Raw genomic sequence first — 16,196 nt, 5'->3', positions numbered from 1 at the left:
GAATCTTTCACTATTTTTTCTTTGAGCTTTTGATTTTGTTATCATGCTCGATTTAAATCTTTTACTCATCTGGAATTATTTTGTAGTAAGGTATAAGGAATCTAACTTAGTTTTATTCCAGATTTTTAAAAAATTCCCCAGGACTCTGTGAGAGAGCCAGATTGTGTTGTTTGATTTTTCAGCAGGTACTGAGAAGGTTCTGCCTGGGAAGCTACTTGAAGATGACAGTGTTTGACAGAAAGAATTAGAAGGGCAAATCAAGACAGATTCTAGATGACTTACTAGATGAATAGTTCATTGTTTTTACATATCATGTAATTTGTTGATAGCATTTTTAATAATACTGGGTTTGATTATGATTAGAATATTAGATTAATAGTATCTCAATAATAAGATATTACTATTACTACTATGATAATACTGATAAGAAAATTGAAAAGCAAACTAGATGAATATAAAAAGGAGGTGGATGCATCAGCAAATCTTTTGAGTACCTACTGTTTGGGAGAAGGTATGAAATGATAGTGTACCTGTGCCTTAGAGGATCTGGGATTTTGGCAATTTGCTACTGAATTAAAGTTTGAGAAATTAAGTTTTCTCCAGATGCTTTCAGCACTATACATATAAAGCAAACAAGGTATTTCATCTTCTAATTGACAAGGGCAAACACAGAAATAAGTCTTTGTAAGACTTCTAGTGTCTAAGTTTCTTAAAATAACCTGAAAATAAGATCTGGCTGAGACAGAATAAATAATGTGGATCCTATAAATGAGCTGGGAAAGCTCCCATCCTCTGATGTTTAAGCAAGAAGAGAATGGAGGTTATGAGTAAAGATGTACTAGCTTTAAAAAATAAACAAACACAAGTGATTAAATTTATTTCCCAGCTGAAAAGTGTCTTCTAGAAAATATTGTCCTCAAGTGTCTATTTTAGCTGGAAAGAAATGCAGATAATATTTTGTGGGATCTTAGGGAAACTTTCCATTTTACTGCGAGGAAGTATACTATGAAGTATGAAGTGTACTATGTGTATGTGTTTAATCCTTTCGTTTGCATAATTGTGATTGTTACCGTCTTTTGGCTTGAAATATTTATTGGCTATGACTTGTGTTTTGAAGAATAGCTCACTTCTGTTTAGATAAAATGTAAATTACGTGTACTTTCCGGGGAGGGAGCATTTTGATAGATAAATATTGCCTTGGTGTAAATGCTCCCATGTTTCATAATTTTTAAGTTACCGTATCATGACAGCCTGAAGCATTTGAAAGAACCGTGTTCTCAGAAGCCTTTGCTCTGTGGTCACACTGGCACCTTGAACTTTCCCTCTCCTGGCACTAAGGCAACTTCTTGCTCCTTCTGTTTTTGTTTATGTTTTAATTCCAGTCAGTTAACATACAGTGTTTGTTATATTAGTTTCAGGTGTACAATATAGTGGCTCCTTCTGTTTTAAAAGCAGCTCCTACTTAAAACTTGTCCTATAAAGCATCCTCCACTGTCCTTAGGTAGCTGTGAAACCGTTGACTTTGCTGTATAGTGTTTAGTTGAAGCCACAGGTACTATTTCCTGTCCAGCCAAAGATATTTTACACAGATCCGGTATAGAGCACTGTGGCCAGCACATTTTAGTTAAATTTAATAAGAACTTGTTTTTAATTTCCAAGACTAATTTATATTGGTTTGCTCTGCCATTGTTGTTACTTAGCACACTCAGCTACCCTACCTCTGTAAAGTCCTGCAGTCTGGGCTTGCCATGACTCCTTTAACCGGCCCTTGTGCTTCATGGGGCAGTGCTAGGATAGGAATGGGCCAAGAGCATGTGTCTCTGGAGTTGTCTTAACTTACCTTCACTTACTGTGATTGGAAGAGAGAACATGCAAGACAGAGTCCCCATCTTGTCTGCCCTTCACACCAGAAAGCCTATGTTTCATACAGTGGAACAGGCTCACACCTTCCGTGTTTCTCATTGAATAATTTACTCATCCCTTTTAGGTAGGGAGACTTGAAGATTTTAAAGAATACCTTACTTTTTCTGCCCCCCTCCTTTTTTTTTTTTTTTTTTACCATTTCTCCCTGTAAACTATATCTTTGAGCATGGTTTTTTTCTTTACCTTTTGTATTGCAGCTTCAGAGCCCTCTGCCCTCCCAGACTTCTTTATCACCAGTGACAATGCTGGTGCTCTTTTCTCACTTTTCTTCTATGAACTCTTTGATTTGGCCTCAACGACAGCCCATTTCTTTTAGTCTCAGCAGTGCCGGATCTTCTCTGGTTTCCTTCTGCCTCTCAGGATTCTTGCTGGAGTTCTCTGGTTCCTTGAAGGTGTGACTGTCTATTGGTAGTTCTCAGCTCTCAAACAAGCTTTGGCTGTTTTGAGTCGTGCGTTCAAGCCTCTTTCTTCAGCTACACTCAGCGAGTTCCTCTTGAGTCCGTGTCCGTGGTGCTGATGGGCCCCGTTCTCACTCACTGTCAGCAGACCCCTCCCCTGACCTTCTGTCCCTTCCCTGACGCTTGGTCATCAGTAGCCTGTCTCTCGCATTTCTTCACAATGTCCGTGATTCCTTTTGCCTGCTTTCTAGGCTAGAAACTTGAGGATATCTTAGATGTTTCCCTTTCTTATTATACTAGTCCTTCATTTCTTTGATCCTGTCATTTCTTTGAAATGCCCATCAGAGTTTTTCCTTTTCCATATCCTTCATGCACGTGCTGATGTGTCATGATCCGTATCCTTGCTACTCTGGTCAGCCTTTCCCCAGTGGTCTCCCACTTAATCACCTTCTCTCTCTCAGAGCCCTGCACGCCACAGCCTACCTAGCCTTTCTGGTGGACTTCCTATCCTGCTGAGTACTCCCACCTCTGCACAGTACCCTGTTGACTCCCTCACTCAATGCCGTGGTCATTCCTGTGGTCTTGCTGCTGTTTACAGATACCTATACCAGGAATGGCTCATAGCATCCCCAAGTGGGTGACTTCTGCCAGCATCAGAGAAAACAGATGGAGATCTCTACGAGAGCAGGCTTTCCGCATTCCATCATTTTCTTAGGCCCGACCTACAGTCATACAGAGGAAGCTCCTTTACTTCTCTCTCATGTTGCCTCCTTATAGATTCCAGACTGATGACACTAGAGTTTTGTAGGAACCCAGTGGCTATTTGTATTAGAAGACATATTAGGATTTGATAATAATTTTCTCAGATTTGACGGATGAATCATTGGGGACTGCTTATGCAAATAAATATATTCTCTTTTTTCAGTAATCACTTTGAGAGTTTACTTTTTTTTTTTGAGAGAGAGAGAGCGAGCGTGCATAAGGCAGGGGGAGGGGTGGAGGGAGACAGAATCTTAAGAGGGCTGCATGCCCAGTGCAGAGCTGGATGAGGGGCTCCGTTTCACGACCCTGAGATCATAACCTGAGCCAAAATCAAGAGTCGGATGCTTAACTGACTGTGCCACCCAGGCGTCCCGAGAGTTTGCTTTTAGTTTTTGATTATTTTTTGATCAAGAAGGAATAAGAGTTTTAAATTAGTTGATTAATGGAATTACAATATGAAAAATCATTACTTACTTTACTGAATCATGTCTTTTGTTTTCTTTTTTCCAAGCCTTAATTCCAGACACTCCAGAGATCTTGAATTTGTCTGCTGATTTCTCAACTTCCACATTACACCTAAAGTGGAATGACAGAGGCTCTGTTTTTCCATATCATTTAAATGTCATCTGGGAAATTAAAATTCTACGTAAAGAAAATATGGAAATTGTAAAATTAGTAAGTTTGAACCAAAATAGATTTTTTTTTTCCTGTGACATTAAAGAAACCAAGTAATTTTTAAAAGATTTTTAAGGTGGTATCAGTGAACTTTTATATTGTTAAGGAAGTAGATCAGATATCCTTTCAGGGTTCATTAAAAACTATGTGCTATCACTCCAGTCACCTATTAAAATAATGTATAACTTAAAATAATGTATTACTTACCAATTATAGTAAATTTAGGAAATTAAGGGAGGAATAATCCATGATTCCACCACTTGACCACAGTAAATGTTATTTTTGTGTTTCTGTCCAGCTTTTTTTATGTGCATGTTTTCACATAAATGAAATAAATGTATACATATAATTTACTATTATTTTTACTTTTGTCTAATACTATAAATATAAAAACGTTTTGAAACATATTTAGTCATAGTAATTGTAGAGAAATTTTGTATAAGCTAAGCTTGAATTTATCTGAATCTGAAATAACGTTCTTACTCTTATGCTTTTTTTCTCTTATTTTTTTAAAAATTTTGTTGCTGAATGGATTCCTTATGATCTGTCTCAGTTTTGTCTTAATCTAAAGGAGAATGGGGAATAGTAGTGAAATGTTTTGACAGCGGGTATGTGGGAATTCCCTTTTTTGTCCTTTTACTCTTTTCCCCCTCAATGGATTTGCAATACGCTTAGTTAGAGATTTAAGAATTAGAAGACTATCTCATGATTTTACGGTTATTTGCCCAAGTACATAGGTAAGCCAGATTGTAAAGATAAAAAATAGGATGACTCTGTATTTCACAGTTGTTGTCTCGGTTTTCCTGTCTGACGCTGTGTATTACATTCCCAAGTGAGTGGCAGCCGTAACTGTAGCTAGCGTGCACGTGCGCGCAGTGCTTCCGTTGCTGATGGTGCTCTAAAAGCTCCCTATGTGGTCGTTCCGTGCGTCCTCACCACAGACCTGCGAGGGGGCCACTGTCAGCATCATCCCCATTTTATAGATGAAGCTGCAGAGACACAGGAAGACATGAAGTGGTGGAGCCAGGACTCTGCGCTCTTTCTTAACCACTGCAGTTTCTGTTACAAAATAGATATATTTGTTTTTGTACAAGATGCCTTCCCTTCCTTTACACCTGTGCAAATTGAAGGTACTCTTCAAGACCGAGTCAAATCTTACCCTTATTTTAAAGCCCATCCCGATTTCCTCAGCCTAAAATGCCCTCTCTTTTCTTGAATTTTAATGGCAGTTCTTCCCTGTCAATCTAATTTGGAGTTAGCTTTGACACAGCTCTGCCACAGGTGTCTTAAAACTTTTGCTTATCTAAAATTGCACTGTGTAGCTCTTTATGATGGCCTGACATTTTGTGCTGGGTGGGTTACCACTTAGTGGCTTCGGGTATCTTCCCCAAACCTCCTTTTTCTCATTTGTGAAGTGGTGTCAAGTATTTACTTTAGTAAATGATACCGATAGCTATAAAGCTGCTAAACACCTACTAGTTGTCATTACTTCCTTTGGGGACTAAGGGATGCTAGAATAAGAGGGCTACTCTTAGAAGTGTAAGTGAAATTAAGCATAAAGAAATGGAAATACTATTTTTAAGGTATGCTGTAACTCATTGCCACAAGATGCATCACAAGATGGCAGTGGCAAAGTGGTACTTTTGGGGATCTGATCTTTGAAGAAGAATCTTTATATGGGGAAATACAGCACGAGGCCAGAAAAATAGAAATAGAACAAATGAATTTTTAAAAAGTGAAACATGAGAGGGCAAGTGATGCAGGTCTGTAGTAAAATGTGACCTTTCTGTTTGTAATTATATGTTATTAATACCATTATTTAAGGCAGAGTTGCTTATGACCTGTCACTTCGCTATTATTTTGTGATTGTGTAAGAATCAAGACTACTACACGTTGGTGTTTCAATTAGAACTTGACGGTTTCTGCCCGTCGCCTCACATATGGGCATGGAAGCTGTGCACTGCAGGGACCAGGATAGGAGTGACACCTGGGAGCTTTGCAGCACCCTCAGCCCCTCCCATTTTGCTCTCCATGTAAACAACAAGTTTCAGTTCTTTTAGCTGTTTCTTTTATTATGTATTTCCGTTGTCCAGATAGCATGCTTATGTTGCTCTTCCTTAATTTTTCTTTTCAGTTTTGAGCAGTGTTTTATTGTAACAGTGGGAGATGAGAATTTAGTCCCCTCACCTCCTGGCCTGGGCACGCACACTTGCATGCTGGCGTGCTTGCTCTCTCTCTCTCTCTCTCTCACACATTTCCCATCTTTTTCATGTATTCTATCATTCTGTGATAATGTTTGGTAGACTGGCATTCATTGTATTATAGTTATATAAACACTATCCACAGCTAAACCAAGTAGCATATACTATTATTTTCCTTTTGGGGGGCTACAGCTTCTTGTATTGTCTTGTATTTTTAGTTTTATTTTTGTGCCCCATTAATTCAATCCTAAATTCTCTCCAAGTTGTATGAATCTCCTGTTGAAATGTTCAAACACACTAGTATTTTATCAGCTAAATGTTTGTGAATAGCTCTCTCTGAGGCCTTCTGGCTTACCTCTCAGCCCTGCTTACATAGGGTTCACATAGGTATAATGTTGGTAGAGCAGGAGTGTGGTAAATAGCTGAGGACTCTTGTGGCCAGAGGTTTCTCAGGAGCTCCAGCTGTCTCCACTCCTACCAGCCAACCCTAGGTTTGAAGAGATTAATACCTAGGTCTACCCATAAGCCATTTAGGACAAATCTCTGTGTTTTCCTGGCACATTTCTTAGGAAGCTGTGGACCAGGGGGTCTCCATCATCATCCAGGGGATTCCTTTTACCTTTTTCTTGTGATGGATCCTCTTTTTCCTGAATTCTTCCTCTTATTTCCTCATTTTGGTGGAAGCATATGTTCTAGTAGGTATTTGCTATTTATTATAAATATTCTGTGCTACCTATAATGGTAGCTTGCAGATATACTTTATTTTTTTTTTAATTTAAATTGGTCGCTAACAAAATTTAAAAGACTGTCAATTCCAAATATTGAGAAGATGCAGAACAATTGGAACTTTCATACACTTCTGATGGGAGTGTAAAATGCTACCTGATGAATTTATTAAGATGTGACATTTCTAAAAATGTCTATTTTGCACTCATTCATGATTGCTACTTTAGCTGGGTATAGAATTGTAGGTTGGGGAATTTTCTCAAGATTTGGAAGACATTGTTCCATCTGCTTCTTCTTGTGGGTCTGTCTTCCTTTGTTGTACTAGACAGTCATTGGGCTCCTTTCAGTCTGAAAACACATGTCTGTCAGCTTGGGAAATTTTCTTATTTTATGTCTTATGTCTCTGATTTCTTCATATCTGTTCTCTCCTTTTTAAATTTTTTTTCCTTACAGAAATTCTCCAGAAATTGGACCTTCTAGACTGGTCCTCTAATGTTCTTAATTGTTCCTACTTTCCATCTGTAATTTTATTTTGCTCTATTTTCTGAACAGTTTTTCTTAAACTTTATCTTGCTGCTATTGAATTTCTACTAATAGATTTTTTTTTAAATGTACAAGAGATCCCTTTTGTCTGTTCTGTTTGTTTTATGGATACAATATCTCATCTCTGAGGATATCAGTTATTTAATTTTTTTTCTTTCTGTATAGTCTGTTTCTTCGAGTTGCTTTTTTCTTTGTTTTGATCTTTGACTCTCATATTAGAACTTTTTCTCCAATTTCTGGTCATCTTCATTGCTGCTCACATTTAAGTGAGTGACTGTTAAATTTTTTTTTTAAAATCTAATTGGAACTTTTGTTTGCCGTCCAGGGACTTTTGACTGGGGCTTCATTATAGGTGATTAGGATGGGCTATCTAGTTGACAAATCTTTTTTTTTTTTTTTTTACTTTATTAAAATACTGATTTTATTTCACATGTATATTTTTGTCTCCCCACCATTTCCATTTGTCTGACCACCACCACTACTACTATGTCCTATCATAACATTCCATACATACTTAAAACCAAGCAAAGGGTGGAGTTCCATCTTTAAAAACTAAACAGGCATTTTGGACAACACATTCTTGGCAATGGAACCTGGACAACATTTATCAGGCACGGTAGGGAAAGTTCTCACTCTGTATTATAAAAAGAACAGCCAGATATCAACTGTTACAGAAATGAAATAAGACGGAAAATTTTAACAAACTGTTTAAACTATTTTCTTAAAGAGACTTCCTCCACTGCCAGAGATCTTGAATAGCCTCTTGGTCAGTCATCCAGAATCAATTCTTCACATAATTGATGAACTTGGCTTCCACTTTGGGAAGAGAACCACCTTTTTCTATACTTGCTTGCATTTTTGCTTTAATGTCTTCTACAGAACTAGGTCCTTTCAGTGTTTTGGGCATCTTTTCCTGTTTTTTGAAAGATTCTTGACATTTTGTTCTTGGTGTTGATGGTTTTGAGTCTTTTCCATTCTGGTTTTTGTGCATTTTTGGCTGGAGTATTTCATATAGATTTCTTTACTGGAGCCTTTTCTTCAGCTTCCTCATCATCAGAATCCTCATCGTCATCATCGTCGTCGTCATCTTCATCATCATCTTCAACAGCAGCAAGTTTTACTTTTTTCTGTGGAACCTTGCTGCCACTTCAGGGGCAGAACGCTTTCCAGATATACTAAGGAGTTTCATGTCCTCTTCCTCTTCATCTTCTGACTCTGCATCTTCCTCCACAGCTACTAAGTGCTGTCCACTAATATGCACAGGCCCTAAACCACATTTCAACTGTAAGATCACAAGTGTTGTTATTTCAGAGCCCCCAAGAGGAACCATTGGCTGTACAGACATTTTCAAAGTTGCCAGTGTGACTTGGACTGCCTTAATTCATTGCCTCTGCTTCAACAATGTGCAATTCATCCTTTGCACCAGCTCTTAAACTGACCGTTCTTAAAGATAACTGGTGCTCATTTTCACCATTATCTACCTTAAAGTGATAATCCTTGTCAGCCTTTAGTTCACAACCGAAAAGATAGTTCTGGGGCGTCAGGGGGCTCATGTCCATGTCCATCAAGTCTTCCATGGGGTGGTGGCACGCACTTAGGTGGGAGAGAAGGCGGACGGAGATAAACGACTACTGTTGCACAGAACAGCCATGCAGGGCGGAATCACACCAGGCTAGTTGACAAAATCTTAATACTATTTTTTTAGATTTTTATCTTGACCTGTTCATATGCCCCAGAAAAGTTGATTTAGGTTCCTACCTGGTAAGTAGCAACTCTGCCATCAGTATCCTGAGGGCTGAGTAGGAGAAGAAGGCAGGAGCATCCCAGCCTTCATAGTGCATAGGTTAGTAATCCCCTTGTTTTGGGTACAGTATTTCCCATTCTCTGCTCTTTCTGAGATTTTTCATTCCAGAGGTATTGTTTTACTTTTCCAGATCATAAATCTCCATTCTGCCAAGATGAAGAAGGGTAGTCTTTTGGTAGCACAGAATGTGGGAGGGAAATCTGGGTACCTAAAATCTCTTCAACTTTCAAGCAGTCTTCTGTTCTGCGCCTCACCTTCACTGCATTTCTAGGGGAGTCTGGTACAACCCCTTCCTGAGCCCTTTGGCATTTCCATGAGAGAAATCAGGTGATTTCTGCCTTTCCCATTGGAGGCTTAAGATTCAGCTTTCTCAGGTCTTCTGAGTCCATTAGTTGTCCATCAGCTCTCCAGTATCCAGAATTTCATTGGTGTTGTTTCTTCTGGTTTTTGCCTTTGTGCATCTATGCCTTAGAAAAAAAAAATCTGTGTACTTTCATTTTAGAAAGATTTCAGAAGATAAGAGAAAAGGAAATACAGTTATTTAATCTGTTGTCTTTAACTGGAGCTCCCAAGGTTTCTTTTAGTAGATCTTTGATATTTTATTGAAATCCTTCCCATTTTTCACAGTTGAGATTAATTTTTATCTTATTATAAGCTGCATATAAAAACAAATCTGATCTGAAACAGTTATTTTGTTGAGGTGCTGTTCCTTTCTTTGCCTTTAACTCTTGGAAGTACAAACCCATTAATTTTTTTTCTTGATGAAAAATGGAGATCATTTTTGGCAATGGTACATTTCTCTGTGAACTGTGTTGAATGTTTTGGAATATTAACATCATGTATAATCATGCAGTGGAGCCTAAAGCTGAAGAAGTAAACAAGTGCACTGGTCGTGATGAGCACTGGGTGTTGTATGGAATTGTTGAGTCATTATATTGTACACCTGAAGCTAATATTACACTGTTAACTATGCTGGAATTTTAAAAAAAGAAGTAAACATAAATGAATCATGATTATTGTTCCTGTAACTCTCCTATTATGCCTTATAGAAAACCAAGATGGTTGTACAAAAGGGCAAGCCTTTAACTTAGTGGTGATTGTACACAGTCTATTGTGTTTTTTAAGGAAGCAGAACATATCACTACTTAGAAATCTTATTTTGTGTTTGTGTTCATTTTTTAGGTGACCCACAACACAACTGTGAATGGTAAAGATACAGTTCATCACTGGAGTTGGACCTCAGACATGCCCTTGGAGTGCGCCACTCATTCTGTGGGAATTAGATGCTATGTTGACGATCCTCATTTCTCTGGTCACACAGAGTGGAGTGACTGGAGCCCACTGAAGAATGTTTCTTGTAAGCTTACATTTAAAAAGCTTTCGATTCTCAAATGAATTAGATTAATCTTAAGGATAAGGTTTAGTGTAAGCTTTCAGTTCTCCAAATGCCATTTGGCTTCATGTGGGTCACCTGGGGATCTTCCAAGTCTCTGTCCCAGAACATTTTGATTCAAAAACTCTGAGATAGGATTCAGGAATCTGTATTTTTAAAGATCTTCTGAAGGGATTAGATAAACATCCAGGTTTGAAAATCACTGTGGTAGGCATTGAAGAACATTTAAAAATTTTATGTAGATGTTATTGAGATCAAGTCTATATTTAAAAAAAAAAAAATGGCTCCTAGTTTCTTGCCCACAGAGCAGATCCCTATGAGCTGCAGAGAAATGGGAATCTGTAAGTATACCCCAAATCCCAAATCGTCTGTACGTTGAATGAAACTCATATGCAGGTAGAATGTTGGCAGCGTGAGAGAGGCCTGAAAATTGTTGACGGTGTAATGAAGTCCTTCAGAAGGCTGGTTATCATTGTAGATTATCCACTCTAGTGCCCACATGGAGAAATGGGTCAGAGGAAGGAAGGACTAGAAGCACGTAGATAAGTAATGGGGATCTTATTGCCATTCAACAAAAGACAGTGAAAGCGTAAAGTAGGGCACTTGGGTCTGGAAAGGAAAAGGGGCAAAAGGTATGAAAACACTGAAGAGACAGAATTAAAATTAGTGACTGTGCATTTGGTAACCAAGAAATAGAGCCAAAGGTGACTATAATAGTTTGGACAGCTGAGTAGCTGGTGATGCTTTCCACCGAAACAGGAAATACATGAATGACTTAGGTGGGAAAGATAAATTCATTTTTAAAATGCTGAGCTTGAGGTACTTATGAAGTTTCCAGGTAGGGATGTCTCAGGCAGTTGGAAATACAAGTCTGGCATCCAAGGGACTACTAGGAGCTGGAGATGTACATTTGAGAGTCATCAACATACATGGGATAAGAAATTGTTTAAATCTAGAGGTTACTGTACTCAGGGAAAGAGAAACAGGGACCAGGGACACATGTCTTACAAGCTTGTATGTCTAAGGGTAGGATCGAAGAAAAAGAGCCAGCAGAGTGGAAGACAGTAGCCAGAGGGTTCAGAGTAGCCCAGGTGAGTAGGGTGGTGTAGAGAAAGGAGTTTTGAGAAGCTGGAGTTTAGGCAACATATCGGATGCTGTGGATATTGAAGGCAAGGGTTACTGAGAAGTGGCCATTGGACTGAACAAATAGATCAGCGAGCCACTTTAGTAGAATGGTCGGGGTAGAAGCCAGATTGTGATAGATTAAAGACTTTTAGATAGAAAGGAAACTAGAGATAATTAAAAAGATTGGACATTTAGGAAAATAAAAGCAAAGCTGTGGCTTTAACCTGCAGAGAGTTGAGGTTAAGGAAAAAGTGCTCTTTAGGATGTGGAATACTTAAACATATATTCAGGCTGATGGAAAGTAAGAAGTCTGCCCTAAATACATAGAAATCATTTCAAAGGACTGGAATTGATGAGTGACTTTTTCTTGGTATGGATTTTTCACATATGGATATAAACCCATTTTGTTTGAACCTTCAGACTTCTTAGACATTAACCTGTGACCTTGGGCATTGGCCTGAAATCCCCTCCGCTCCCCCATTATCAGCCATAAGTAGATAAAACATACCTGGTTTTTATTTATTTCTTGTATATGTCTTGCTCTTTTGAAGGTCCTTTGGGCTGCCATTATTACAAAACACTTTATAGTATGTTTTATATACACTGGGCTATTTAATGGTAAAAGACTTCTAAAGTATTTGTAATTCCTTTTATTCTCTCTAGGGTCACCTGATTCTCAGACTAAGGTTTTTCCTCAAGACAAAGTGATACTTGTAGGCTCAGATATAACATTTTGTTGTGTGACTCAAGAAAAAGTGTTATCAGCACAGATTGGCCAAACAAATTGTCCCCTTATCCATCTTGATGGGGAAAATGTGGCAATCAAGATCCATAATATTTCTGTTTCTGCAAACAGCGGAACAAATGTGGTTTTCACAACGGAAGATAACATATTTGGGACAGTTATTTTCGCAGGATGTAAGTATATAATATTAAAGAGTACCTATTGATCTGTCTTGGGCCTCTTTAAAAGCTTTAATGCTATTTCCAGGGACATGGACAGTTCTATTTTTTTTTTTTTTTAATATGAAGACACCAGAATTTTTGCTTGTTTTAAGATGAGTTCTAAGCTCGTTTTCTATATATTTGTATTTATATAACTTGTAGCTTTTGTAGTAAGATTTGAAACATCCAGCTGCTTAGTTTTAAATTCTTAGTTAACAGTTTTGCTGAGTCAAGGGTAGTTTGTGTATAATATTTCTTGATCCTACATTGTTTAGGAATTATTTCATATACGTTTGACCCTTGAACAAAATAAGTTTCAATTGCATGGGTCTGCTTATACATGGATTTTTTTTTTTTTAAGATTTATTTATTTATTTTAGAGAATGGGTGTACAAGAGGTGGGGGAGGGGCAGAGGGAGAGAATCTTCAAGCAGACTTCCTGCTGAGCGTGGAGCCTGACATGGGTTTCGATCTCACTATCCATGAGATCATGACCTGAGCCAAAACCAAGAGTCAGACGCTTAACTGAGCCACCCAGGCGCCCCTACATGGATTTTTTTCCAATAACTACAGTACAGTACTATAAATGCATTTTCTTTTATGATTTTCTTAACATTTTCTGTAGCTCACTTTATTGTAAGAATATAATACATTATAACATACAAAATAATATGTGTTAATCAGTTGTCTATGTTATAGGTAAGGCTTCCAGTCAACCGTAAACTAACTAGTAGTTAAATTTTGGGAGAGTCAAAAGCTTATGTAGATTTTTTTTAAGTTTATTTGTTTTAGTAATCTCTACACCCAGCATGGACCTCAGACTCAAGACCCTGAGGTCAGGAGTTGCAGGCTCTTCTAACTGAGCTAAACAGGTGCCCTGTATGTAGATTTCTGACGGCATGCAACGTCAGTGCCCCTGAGCCCTGTGTTCGAGGGCCTACTCACGGTCAATTTCCCACCTAAAATACACCTCTTAAAATTAAAATTTTAAAACATCCCACCTAATACAAACATACATGTCTTTTTAAAAGTAAAATTTAAAAACATACCTTTTAAAACATCCCCCAATTAGAGAAACCGTAATGATTTTTACACAAAATCTTTTGACAGCATAACATGTGCTTCTCTAGCTTTTAAAGGAGTATATCTGAGAAGAAGAGGGTCGCTGGAGGACAGGCTCGGAGAGGGTCCCTCTCTCACTGTGTCCTCTCTGTAACAGAGGCTTCATAGTACAAGGGCTTCTTTATTAACATGGTCATTCCCGCAGTTCTAAAATTCCACATTTCCGAAAGTTGTCGTGAGGGACTGCCCTGTTTATGTAGCTTGTGTTTAATGTCCACAGGGACTTTTGTGTTTGGAGTGTTTCTGTCCCCTCTCATGTGGTAACTGCCATGTGGTGCGCGGATGGCTTTGCCCCCAGCAGCGCTGCTTCCCTTCCTCCCCAGCATTCAGAATCAGAGGCTGAGTTTGGTCTAAAGGGTCTTATGATCAAAGGGTGGGGAATGTACTGAGTGGGTTTTGTGATTTTTCTTTGGATCGTGTGGTGATTTTTCTTACCCTTTTCTGGATTCTCAGCTGTGCTCTAGACCAGCAGCTCTCCACCTCTTTTTTCCTTCCAGTGAAACTTAGGATGAATTATGTTGCATTGCTCATATATTCCCAAGGGAATAACCAGGATTAGATGCACTTCTGTTGGATGGCTGTAACCTTACTCTCTTTTTGTCTTCCCAGTAATGCATTTTGGAATTCAAGTGAGAGAGAGATAATGTTCAAATTTAAACTTTAGAAAATTTCTTTCCTAATGGAATTTTAGGGAAGGACTTGCAACATTCCTCACAAATGACCATGGTGTATAAGTTAAAAACCAGTGGTATATGGAGGGAGGCTACCTTATGATAAATGATACCAAAAAGTGAGATATCCACTTAAAAGTATGAAAAAGAAAAATTAAAAATCAGAAGATGAGACTATTCATTAGGTTTTTATTATTTCCAATAGTGTCCTGCTCTTTTTTTTTTTTTTTAAAGATTTTATTTATTTATTTGACAGAGAGAGACACAGCAAGAGAGGGAACACAAGCAGCGGGAATGGGAGAGGGAGAAGCAGGCTTCCCGCAGAGGAGGGAGCCTGATGCGGGGCTCGATCCCAGGACCCCGGGATCATGACCTGAGCCAGAGGCAGACACTTAACGACTGAGCCACCCAGGCACCCCAGTGTTCTACTCTTCTATCATAATAGTAGAACAAGCCCATTTAATTCATAATTTAACCTTCACTTATAGCATTTGGGGTTGAACTCTTCAATATTTGTTAACTCAGAAGCAGTGATAGTATTTTCCTTCAGAGGAATTTCTTTAGGAACTTAACAGGAAGGGCAGTTTATGGTGTGAGTTAGGGATTAAGATTCATTATTTTCTCTCCTTTATGGATATCCTGTTAACCCACCATATATTGAAAAGACACAATCAAAACCTGCCAGGATTTTGATTTGAGTTACATTAGATTTATTAATTTAGGAGACCACTTTAGGAGAACTTTCATTCTCACTATACTGAGTTATCCAAACCAGGAATATGTATTTATTTTCATTTAGTTAGGTCTTCTTTGATTTATTTTAGTGATAGGAGGTCTTATATATCTTTTAGTAAGTTAATTCCTAAGAGTTTGATGTTTGGTCCTAGTAAAAGTGGCTTTTTTTCCTCTTCAGTTTATTATTGTAATTGCAAATACATTTATTATCCAACAGATAGGATATTTACCAGTATTTTTCAGTGTTTATGCATGAGCTAATTTAGTTATAAGCAAAATATTTTATAAACACTATGCATTCAATGATCGCTCAGAGTTATTTTCATAGATAGTGCCACTTCATTAAAAATTGACTTATTAATCTTTTAGCATACTCAAGAATTTTAAAATACTACATTGTGACATAGAATTAGAGTGTGTAAATATTATATGTCACATGTCAAATTTCATACTTTCTCATTTGAAAATATTTTCATAAAAATGGCTTTGTTTTTTAAATTGCATTTTCTATTTGCTGGTAATACAGTTGATTTATACCTAGTTTTCATCCAGCTTCAGCTGATCCCTTGGTAAGTTAATTTCTTTGAGAAGGCAGTCAGTACATTACCTTTCAAATACTGCCTTCTCGTATTTTTTCCTCCCTCCATCTTTGCTTCCACTTCTTTCTAATTTGCTTCTGTTATTTGGATTTTAGCTATTTCACCTTAACATTAATCTGCCAAATACTAAAATAATCGGCATTTTAAGTATACCCAAAAATTTGGTATGTCATTTTAATAAAATGACTGAAAGTTTAGCCTTAGATTTAAAACTATTTTCAAAACAAATATATCAGTGTTATCTGATTATGCAGTTGTTAGACTTTAAAAACTCATGACTTCCCTTAATATTACCTAAAATATCATTGACGGACATTATTCTACTTCAGGAAGGTATGTGAAATTCTCTATTGTCCTTCTAAGTCTCTGAAACAGTCAAAGAACTGTCTTTAAAGATTAGTTCTTAAAAAATAAAATTATTTTACAGAATTTGCAACAAGTAGGTAATTGCTTTTTAAAAACTTAGTGAAAGATAATTTGGTAGATAAGGTAAATATGACAGAGAACACCAGTTTCTGTGTATGCTTGATTAAACATGAGTACAGAGATACCAATTTCTTTTTTTTTTTTTTTT

At 37.6% G+C, this 16,196-nt stretch overlaps 1 protein-coding gene and 1 pseudogene across 4 annotated transcripts in view; one reads left to right on the top strand and one right to left on the bottom strand.

The window, feature by feature from the left end:
- The window catches only part of LIFR (LIF receptor subunit alpha), a 78,219-nt gene that overhangs the window by 31,606 nt on the left and 30,417 nt on the right, over positions 1 to 16,196 (top strand). For all 4 annotated transcript variants that reach the window (XM_081826035.1, XM_081826032.1, XM_081826034.1 and 1 more), the window contains 3 exons: positions 3,595 to 3,758; positions 10,215 to 10,389; positions 12,214 to 12,468. In XM_081826035.1, coding sequence (XP_081682161.1) covers positions 3,595 to 3,758; positions 10,215 to 10,389; positions 12,214 to 12,468 — 594 coding nt within the window. The remainder of the gene's footprint in view (positions 1 to 3,594; positions 3,759 to 10,214; positions 10,390 to 12,213; positions 12,469 to 16,196) is intronic.
- LOC102743165 (nucleophosmin pseudogene) lies at positions 7,613 to 8,884 on the bottom strand (annotated as a pseudogene).

Source organism: Leptonychotes weddellii, chromosome 7 (assembly GCF_054177405.1).
Source record: "Leptonychotes weddellii isolate Sample4059 chromosome 7, ASM5417740v2, whole genome shotgun sequence".
Taxonomy (NCBI): domain Eukaryota; kingdom Metazoa; phylum Chordata; class Mammalia; order Carnivora; family Phocidae; genus Leptonychotes; species Leptonychotes weddellii.
The sequence above is the reverse complement of the archived record's forward strand: the minus strand, read 5'-3'. Positions and strand labels throughout refer to the sequence as shown.